Below are 10,300 nucleotides of genomic sequence, written 5' to 3'. Positions count from 1 at the left end.
GCTGAAGAAATGCATAATACACGAATGTAAATACGTGTTAAACGAAATTCAGTAGCGTGTTACAATTTCTTCTCCGTTTAATTCTAAATTAGGAAAGGCGTGCGGTTTATAAATGCATGACGTCGAGTAAAATATTAATCGGCTTCACGGCGTTCGTTTATCGCCGGCGGACGTTTCATTTCCGTCTAAATAAATCCAATCGCCCCGTAGTAATTAAACTTGTCATTCCTTTGAAATTATCAGCCCGAGTGCAACGCGCTGCGAGTGTTTGTGGAACAACTGCTTCTGAACGTTACAATCACGTAAAACAGATTTTCCGATGTCCAGCCGGTTGATCGAAGGTTGCGGATCTCTGGATTGAATATTGAAACCGTTTTATTCTTCCACTGTTATATAGATAATCCCATGGATAAATTACGTGTCATATTAGGTACATTTATACACGCTGTATAATTTATAGGATACAGAAGAACTTGTCACTTACGCATAATAATACCACGGTATGGACGTTGTTGTTCTTTGCTTGTTGTTCGTGTTGTTGTTGCTTTTTCCTCTGTTTTCTGTGTATTAAATTATTAATATTATTATTATTGTTATTATTATTACTATTATTATCATTATTATCATTACTCGTACCATCAGTACCCATTTTTTGTATTATTAATCTTACTATTTATTATCATTATCATCATTACCAATGCATTATATTCAAGTATTTTACATCTCGTTTAGAATCATATATTAATTATTATATGCGATAATCCTTACGTATTTACACTATGTACAGTCGCGAGTTCGTATAATATAACCTATATTTCATCTGACATCAAGAGCCACGTTTTTATTTTCGATTTCTTTTTCTCGTTCGATAATGATAATTTTATTTTCGGTCGATTCTTTATCACCGCTACGTACGTGTATAAAAATTGTTCACTTTTGACCCGGCATTTCATTCTATACTTTGTTCAATGTCAGGTGACCGTTTACGATTTCTTTGTTTGTTCTTTTTTTTTCCAATGATTTTTTATTCCAAATTCTCTTTTTTCTCTCCAGACCTTACCTGAATCAAATAAGAGAAGAACAAGAATAAAAAAATAAAAAAAAAAGCACGTCATCTCGGCCCTCACGTCAGTCCACACTTTAAATTCTAAGGCCTGTGCCCGGGGGGCGACATGAACATCGCTGCAGCAGCCGCGGCGTGCGGATGTCTCGCCATGGCGGCGGCTATGAAGGGTGGCATGCCTGGTCCACCTGGGGGACCAACGCCAGGGAACATGAGTCCGGAACCGAAACTCGGATGCAGTAGAGGCCTGGCCGATAATCTCAGTTTCTCAATTTCAGCTTCCTGCAGTCGTTTCGCCTTGGCGCGCCGATTTTGAAACCATATTTTCACCTGCAATTAAAAATTATTCGATAATTAAGCAGGCGACGATCAATGCTGGTTCTTATACAGTGGACGATAATTCGATATTTATTCATGCCTATCGATGTATCGATAGATAACCGAGCGTCTACGAGCGACTGGGAAACGGGTTTTTGATTACATAACTTTTAGATTTTAGGTAAAAATTATCGTTTAAATGCACGAAAAAACATCGGAATGGCTTGTGAGGAAGATAAAAGCGGACGAAAGAAACTTTGAACATGAGATTTTAAAAGATGCCAAGCATTTTTTACACTCGGGTTTTAGGTGAGCATTCTTGTAAACGTCCAAATACCCACAAAGATTTACGGACGAATAACACATCGCGTTGTTATGACTATACGTACGAATAACAATTAAATGTGCTAATGTCATTACGTTTCTTCGAGTTGACAGGCACGACGGGACCCTCCGATTTACCTCTGCAATTTATGAACTTTGGTTTACGGCTAATTTTCACTTCAGCGGATGTGTGATCAAGCAAGACAAATATGAAGCAGACCCAACGTATAATAGTGACTAAATTCAACAGCCTTCGAACTAAATTCAGTGTATATTCACGGTTTGAGGTTGCAGTGTTGCAGAGATTCGACCGTGTGAGTATAATGACAAGGTGTAAACCCGTAACGATCTCATATTGGATAAAATATGCGTGGGAGTGAAATTCGTTATTTTTTTCCTGCGCGGTCGCCGAAGCGGAACATCGAAGTTTTGAACGGTGAATAAGCATTCCAAATTGAAGTAAACTCATGCATCGCCAGTTTAAAAGCATGAAACCCTGGGTAAGATCAAAACGTAAAAGAAATTGGTCTATTCAACCGTGAATTTTTAAAATACACGTTGTAATTTTCTATGAATTTTTTCAATTGCAGTTGTCAGAAAGCTATTTTAAATATTGTACATTTAACGCGTTCGATCTCGTAATAATCTCACATATTTGGTCATTCGTCAACTTTGAACGTGCCTCGACTAATTTATTTAAAAGTTGTACCACGTTTTCAGTGCTTCATCCAAATTGATCACTCGTGTCAAATGATCCAGAATTACATGAAAATTGAATAAAAAATGGCGGGTGAGAAGTGCGAGATGGCTGACTGCGTGATGCCGTGAAAAGGTAGAGTGTATAAACGGCTGCAGCCTCCGAACGGACCGTTTGATATATAATACGGATAGGTAGGTATATAGCCACCGCAGAAATCAATACGTGACCTCCTCTGAACCGCCTCTCAGTTTCCCAGCTCTTCAACCACCTCCGGCAACACAGTGCTTCGACTCGAACCTCGTGTTCAACGCGTAGATGACTTGGTAATTTCTCATTCGAAAACCGTTGAGTTTTTTCAAAATTTAGATATATTTCAACAAAAGTAAAACCAACCGAAATGACAAAAGAGGGAGAAGTCACATGTCACTATGCAATTGATATCCGTCGATTTTGGAATTGATTTTTGAGAGAACGAATTTTTGGCGACAATTGTCATGATATTCGAGTAAATGAACCGATATCTTTGAAACCTGATATGATTGTTGAGACTTCAGTAACAAACGTTATCGAATTGTGGACTAATCGTTTTTCATGATCTGGCTTGTGAGGGTCAATTGGCTCGTCACATCGTACGGTGAAAAAGTTGAAATGTTACTTGGAATTTTATTCGAAAGGTTGTATATTTGATTGGCAATCTGATATCCACACTGTATACATTCCACTGGCTAAGGGATTGAAAGTATACGTTTATAAAAGGACTAAAATATCTGGAAATGAAATTGAAAAACACCATAAGCTTGCGATTATTCATTTGTACTAAATGATGATGCAAGTACATTCAGACGTCAAAAAAAAAGTGCAACGACTTTGTCAGAACTTGGAGTAAAGTAACTGCCTGTAAATATACTTTGAGCTGAGAGCGTGTTACGAAAACGTGGCGAGCAAAGGATTTGATAATGAATTCCTCGAAGTCCTGAAGCGTTACAAGCTACTCGAGAATATACCCAGTGCATACATAAGAGTGCAGGCTTAAATATAATTCCGCTATGTATCCGCGCACCCGAATTCGTCCTTGTCTATTTCCGAGACGAATAAAAGTCGCCGCCGTAACGATTCCGACTGACTTCTCGGGCGGGTTAAGTATGCACAGCGAATCGAGTTTAAGGGTGGAAAGAGAGACCCGCCGGTATTACAAGGTGCCTCGACGCCGTGAATAACGTCCCAGGAAAACGAGGAACCGCCTTATCTCGAAACCAAATGAATTCAACCTGGTGTCGCTGAAAGCTTCATTTCGTCTGACGCATTGTAATGCAACCCGAAAGTGCATCGAGGCACGCCAACGCGGCAAACCGGCGCTGTTTAAGACCGTCTTGCACGTAACCTGCATCCGACACAACCACCCCTGCACCTGATCCGTTCGCGTATGCGATAACGGAAGCCGAGTCGGGCAAAGGGAGGCGCGAACTAACAAGAAGAGAAATCCCCGGTTTCCACGGGGTGAAGAACAACTAAACGGTGGCGCAGAGGCAGAGAGATTCCGATTGTGTCAGTCCGGCCAGGTCGCCATTACCGGGCTGGCAGGTGTCTTCAAATTATTTTACCCGGCGCATACGGGACGAAGATTTATGGCTCGGGCTTCCGTCGATTCGGGCCGAAGTCGCGCCGCGCGTAAGGACTACTAAAAAAAAGCTCGGGTAAAAGCTCCGCGGTATCATCGAAAAGCTCGTCAGCTATGCGGCGCAGGGGAGGTAGGGTGGGTTTGGTGCAGCGTGATATAACAGCGCAGCCCCGACTCGGAAATCGATATTTGACTAATTAGTATCGGAATGCGTTGCGCGGTGGAGTGAATTTAACAACCTCAAATTGTACGATAAATTACACGAAATGTCAGACGAGCTTCAAGGCACGGAATCATTTTTACGACTGCTGTACGTTGCACCCGTTCTTCGCCGCCGTCGCGGCACCGGCAGCCGCGCCGGAACGCCCTGAGACAATAAAGAACAAGATACACCTCTTGAGAACCGGTAATCAGTTGCTGGGAAACGATTAAGGCGTGAGGTTAATAACGAATCTTTCTCGCGTTTCACCGAAAACGTTATTTCGCATTTTTATACCCTGCCCAATTATAACGAATCGGGCTTCGTATTGACAAATAAGTACCCGATCGACCGGGAACGGTCCGACTTACCTGAGTTTCTGTCAGGTGAAGCGACGACGAGAATTCGGCCCTTTCCGCTATGCTGAGGTACTGTTTTTCACGAAACTTCTTCTCCAATGACAGGAGCTGCTGCGTCGTGAACGGCGTTCGAGGCTTTCTGTTCGGCTTATGCTTCCTCAAGGTGCACCGAACTGGGCCTGCTCCGGGGCCCGGGAGTCTCAGGTCACCTGAAAAAGCTCCTATCCTTCAGAGATAAACACATCTTTAAGGAACTCTGCGAAATCGTGCGTGATTGGTAATCGTTGCCCATGCATTCCGCAGTCTTACATTCGTACTGATTCGCGAACCTTTGTTTGGACGGTATACAACAAATCATCCGTAGGACGTATACGTATTTCACGTAACCAACGGTAACGTTACAGAATGTATATCAACGCTCGTTTCGACGCTGCAAACTGCATCAATTGATATTCCATTAGCCGGGGATATGCATATTCATTAGCGTGAATTGATTGAGCGTTACGGCTTTCTAATGTTTATCACCATACGCGTCGAGGCGATATTGAATGTGCGTTACAGAGGTTGAATCCTAACCCATCCGTTGCATCTTGATCAAATTTGGCTGCCAATAATACCCATTGTCGAATCTCACCTTACGAACGACGGTTCGGACATTAGTCTTAGAACGTTGATAGACGTACCGCAGCCAGTATCGACTGAACTTACAGACGCAACGAGACGCCGGTGTTCTTGTGCCGCACACACGAGCCGTTAGATCTATCCTCAAGCGTACCACGAAGACGTATTGAGTGTAATTTGAAAGCAGCAGAAGGGACATGATTTCTGAATTACATCAGGAGCTAATTAACGATCAACGATCGCGGGCAAAAAGAAGTAGTATAGCTGCTGCTGCGGCACATTGTCGAGGTACAAGATAGCCGTACCCATACACGCGTAACGTCTAACATACACCATGGACGCTCTCCGTCCACCGTTGCAACTCGCATCGACCATCGATGCTCGGGTATTCCAGGATGTCGAACTAGCTCGGGAGAAAGAGTTGTGCGATATTATTCCGCGCGCACGAACGATCAATCTGTTTTTCCCGGATTATAATTAATTCCTGTTAATTACACGTCCGCAGATCTCGAAGAAATTGCATGTATAATTACATACGTATACGTATACATGCATATCCTACATTTCCTGGACTTGGAGGAATTTCATCTGGTATTTTATCTCGTAAAAATTATCAGCCTATACGGGTGTCTGTGTGTGTGTGTGTAACGTCTGTATACTGTAACGACGAGTATCGATACCCCATTATACAGTTCGAGTTACGTTAATGGTCTCCCCGGGCAGCGTTCGTTCCACTGCAGATTTCAATTGACTGGCCGACGCGCTTAAGGATTCGACAATGATCGAATTTCATATTATTCAACATGTAGCAGCGGCGATCGGTCAAACAACCGTTTAGCTTCAACGCGCGTTGGGATTCCTACCGGGCAACCGGTGCTGTAGACCAGTATTCCCTAGCTGCCAATTAATCGCCGTATAGCAATTATACGCCACTAAGGAAGTGTGGAGGTTGTACACCGTTTAGAAATATTCTACACACACGCACGCACACACGAACACACGCATACCTGTATAGTATACACATACAAATGCCGGATCGGTGTCCAATGGAACGAAAGTTGTGTTAATGACGAATCGTCCGGTGATTGGATATAATCATTTGGAATTTGTTTACAACTTCGAAGAGTAGTTATAGCACGAAAGTTTGAGGCACCCGTCGTCCGTTGAATAATGCGTTAAATCGAATATACATTGATAAACTTGTCTTTGGCACAGTTTGCTAATTCTGCAAATCGATAAGCGATCACTCCTAACGAAAGTCTTACATCTACCGCCAGTGGCGGTGAACGAATGAACAAATGACCGTTATATTTGGAATAGAAAACCCTTGACGTGAGGGTGCAGAGACGGGATTAAACGAGAGAGATGAGATCTCGGAAAGAGTTTCGATCGGTAGGTAGGTATACCGAACACGCGAGTCGACTTACGGCGCTCGGATCTGCTCTGGAAGTTCCCGACTCGGTTTGATGTGGGTAATTATGTCCAACGGGATGATGAATCGTTCGGAATATTTTGTATAACATTATTGGATGAGAAGCGGTCATTAATTCATTACTAATACCGAGAGATGGATAGATAACCGGGGTTATAAATTACGTCTGTATTCATCACTCCGAGAACGCTGCAGCGGGGCCTCTTCAGTGACAGCTTGAACAATCTATTTAGATATCAGTCCCAACTCTTTTGGGTATTTATACGAACGTCCACTCTGAGCGGCGAACTGCATTTGTGCCGTCAACATCGGTTCATCCGATACTTGAAACGGTTGTAAAAAGCTCAATGACTCACAGATTGTATTGCAAGTATCCGTACTTATTATTTCTGATTTATCACGCACCTTGCCTATCTCTCGCTCGCTCGTACTTTATTATTTCACGACGTTTGTGCCACTGCATCGGAATGAGTGATTCACTACCGGATTGCGGTCAAGTTGTCGATTGTTTTTTTAACCAATATAAATGGTAGTGTAACAACATATAGGTATCCTCTGAAGAATGCTCACGGGTATACAATAAACTCTACGTATTTTTTTTCTTTTCTATAACTGAGGTTGCAATAATTTTGTGAAAAAGCTGAACGGCACAACGAACCGACGATATTTCGGTATCTCACTTCAAAATGGGTAGCACGTCGCTCACTAATTGGTTGTAATTAATTGCATTTTATGTATACCTACACTTATAACTTTTATCTCTAACTCCATCTATATCTGTCCTCCATTTCGTTTGTTCTCCCATCTTCGTTCCACTCGGATAAACAAGTCTTTTTAATCTCGTTTTCTTATAATATTTCGCTGTTGTACAGGAATGTGATGCATGATCGCTAAACTTAACTTCAACTTGTAACATTGATTTCGTTTTGTACCACTTTGAACCTGAAAAAATGCAAGTTTTTGTCGTTATTAGACGATCGCATTTGATGATTGATGCTGTGTCGACGCAGGTGGAATCCAAAATGATGAATGGAGAATGGTATGTTCGAGGTTCTTAGTCATCTTGAAGAAAGTTAAAGGAGCGTATTCCCTTTAAAACCCTACGTGGAGAGCGATAAAACGGCGGCTAGCACCTCCATATATATATATATATATATATGTATGGATATCGGCGCGAGCGCAAACACCTTTTACTAAACTAAACTAACAAGAGGGCAGTTTTTATACGGCAAATATACATTATGGATGTTCGCGTTATGTATGGCTCTATCACGCGGTGTGTTGGTCCGAGTGTGGCCGCAGCATCGAGAGTAACGCGAAGAGCGCTAGATCTGGACTTAACGGGTCGAGCCCGCGAGTTCCATCTTGGATTTTATGCGCCTAGAATCCCGTAATGGATCGAGAATTTCTTTCCAGGAATCACCGGACTTTCTTGTTACGGCTTTGCGAGCTTATTTCATTGGATTCAAAAACCCCTGCGCACTTGTTCAATTTACTCTATTAGACACGCCTGGAGGTATTTACATTCTTCGCTAGAAAGGTCAGTATATTGTTCTCCTCCGACTAACATGGTCCGCTGAATCGCCTATAGCTCTGCGGCTAGAAAGTTGCCGGTGCGAACCTAACCTAGCTCTCGGCTCTCTAATCCGAGCAAGGTACAAGGTGCACAGAATTCGCTTCGAACTCCGTCAGTACGTACAATGCGTGATGAATTACAAGCGGACCGAAGGAAGGCCGGCGAAACAGCGTCGAATCGGATTATCCTGTTCCTCATTTTCAAACAACCTCGCAGCTCTTACCGTTCGGACTGGTCGGCCCGCCATGTTGAGGGTAGAGATGTCCGTGGGGGTTGTGAGGGTGCGGGGGTGGGGGAAGCCACGCGAATCCTGCAAGGGAGTGCGGGAAGCCTCCGGGATTCCACCCGGGTCCACCGGGGCCCCCGAGGTACGCCCCTGGCGGCCTTTGAACGCCGGGATGAATCGGCTGAGGCACAACCGGACTGGACTTCTCCTTCTCGGGGCCGCCATCGGGGTCCTTCTCGATTTCGGAGTCGGAGTCGGTGACGTTGAGGTCCTCCGATTGTCCGACGCTCCTGACGTCGTGCTCCTCGTCGAGGTGCTCGTTGGCGCGATCGTCCTCGACGGACCGATTGGCCTCGGAGTCGCTCCTCTCGTCGAACTCCCTCCGCAGAACAGGCGACACCGATCTGTGAACGATCCTCTCCTCCTGGAGCTCGTTGTTATCGTCGGTGAAGTCGGTCCCTCGCCCGGGCGAAGAGGCCCGTTTATCCTGCTCGAGACGGTCCCTGACCCCGGTCAGACTGATCCTGATGGCTGGTGATGACTTCTCGTGACTCGTCCTTGAGAAGTCCCTCACGGTGAGTATTTCCCTACGTTCGCTCTGCTGCGGGCCGGTCAGCTGCTCGTTACGCTGATGATTGACGAAGGACGCGACCCTGTGCGGACTCAGTCGCACCAGGAGTTCCTGGTTGTGTAGCCTCTGCTGCTCCACCAGCAGTTCCCTGTACCTCGCTCCGACCCTCTCGACGTCGATGCTTTTCTCCGCGTCCGTTCGCTCATCGGCCGTGCATTCTCGCCTCGACAGGGACCCGGGCGATCTCCTGGTCCCGCTGAGCAACGAGTCGACGCTGAAGCTGATCTTACCGCTCCGAGGCTTGAGGCTCGCCGAGGCGGATGTCGAGGTCGCCATGTCAACGTCCTCGGAAATAGCGCTTCCGGTACCCTGGACGACGACACCCTCGGCGCCGCTCATCGTTCCGGTCCCGCCTTGTCAACCGCCCAGTCGCATCAATGTCAGGCGTATCATGATCAGCGCCTCTCTGTCTCGTTTACTCTCTGGAACTATTTCTGGTCCGTGAAATCCGTCCGGCCTCCCGCCGCTGATCTTCGACTTTCGGTGACTGGTAGGAGCGATCGTTGTCGGAACTTGACGTGAAGATCGAAACGTAACTGATCCAGAGTCTGCGTATAGCTGTTGGTCAAGTCATTTCGCCGAACCGTTATTCGATCGGTATCCCGCACGCGTCGCGACTATACACAGTGACGATTGCGAAGCTGTCGAGGTGTTTTCAGAATCTGAGCAATAACGCGACCTGCGAAGTCGATTATATCCATAAAGGTCCCAGGCATGTCTTCACCACGATGATTTTCAGAAACACGTTGGTTTAGACCTCGTTCGTTGCTTTCACTCACTGTCACTTCACACCGAATTTACCGAAGTGCGGACGACCCGTCGCCTGCCGTTATCCCGCATCGGCGAAGCCGAGCGATTAAAAAAAAATAAATAAAAATGCGGCGAAGTTGAAAAGAAGAAATACCGTCGGGTCCGGATATCGTGTTAACCGGTACTGCCGCGGAACCGCACTGATTTCTCAGTTGGCGAGCGCACCTCTCCGGCTCTTCGGTTGTCGGCTCGGTTCTCACAGCCGAGCCGCCGCAAGCTCGCTGCCGGAAACGCCCCCGCAGCCTGAAAGCACTCCGCCAGTCCCTCTCGGCCAATGCGCGTCCCCCCAGGCGTTCGATGGGCGGAGCTTCGGTGGGCGTGGCCGATAATCTATGCCGACCAATCGGCCGCGGAGGAAATTGAAGCTTCCGTTTGAGCAGCGCGGTGGTGTGAGTCAAGGGTGAACGTGACGACTCCTAATTG

The 10,300-nt window shown here is 45.7% G+C and overlaps 1 protein-coding gene across 2 annotated transcripts; it reads right to left on the bottom strand.

Annotated features, from left to right (window-relative positions):
• Nucleotides 1-357: 357 nt before the first annotated feature.
• LOC107221336 (muscle segmentation homeobox-like) lies at nt 358-10,094 on the bottom strand. 2 transcript variants are annotated; one of them, XM_046729782.1, is made up of 3 exons: nt 8,434-10,094; nt 4,594-4,802; nt 358-1,393 (listed from the first exon to the last, which is right to left on the bottom strand). In XM_046729782.1, the coding sequence occupies exons 1-3, from the start codon at nt 9,404-9,406 to the stop codon at nt 1,148-1,150; spliced, it is 1,428 nt and encodes a 475-aa protein (XP_046585738.1). In that variant the 5' UTR covers nt 9,407-10,094; the 3' UTR covers nt 358-1,147. The 2 variants fall into 2 exon arrangements, with proteins under 2 accessions (XP_046585738.1, XP_015515770.2); XM_015660284.2 differs by having other exon boundaries at nt 4,594-4,790.
• Between the last annotated feature and the right edge of the window lie 206 nt (nt 10,095-10,300).

Source organism: Neodiprion lecontei, chromosome 1, assembly GCF_021901455.1.
Source record: "Neodiprion lecontei isolate iyNeoLeco1 chromosome 1, iyNeoLeco1.1, whole genome shotgun sequence".
Lineage (NCBI taxonomy): Eukaryota > Metazoa > Arthropoda > Insecta > Hymenoptera > Diprionidae > Neodiprion > Neodiprion lecontei.
The sequence above is the reverse complement of the archived record's forward strand: the minus strand, read 5'-3'. Positions and strand labels throughout refer to the sequence as shown.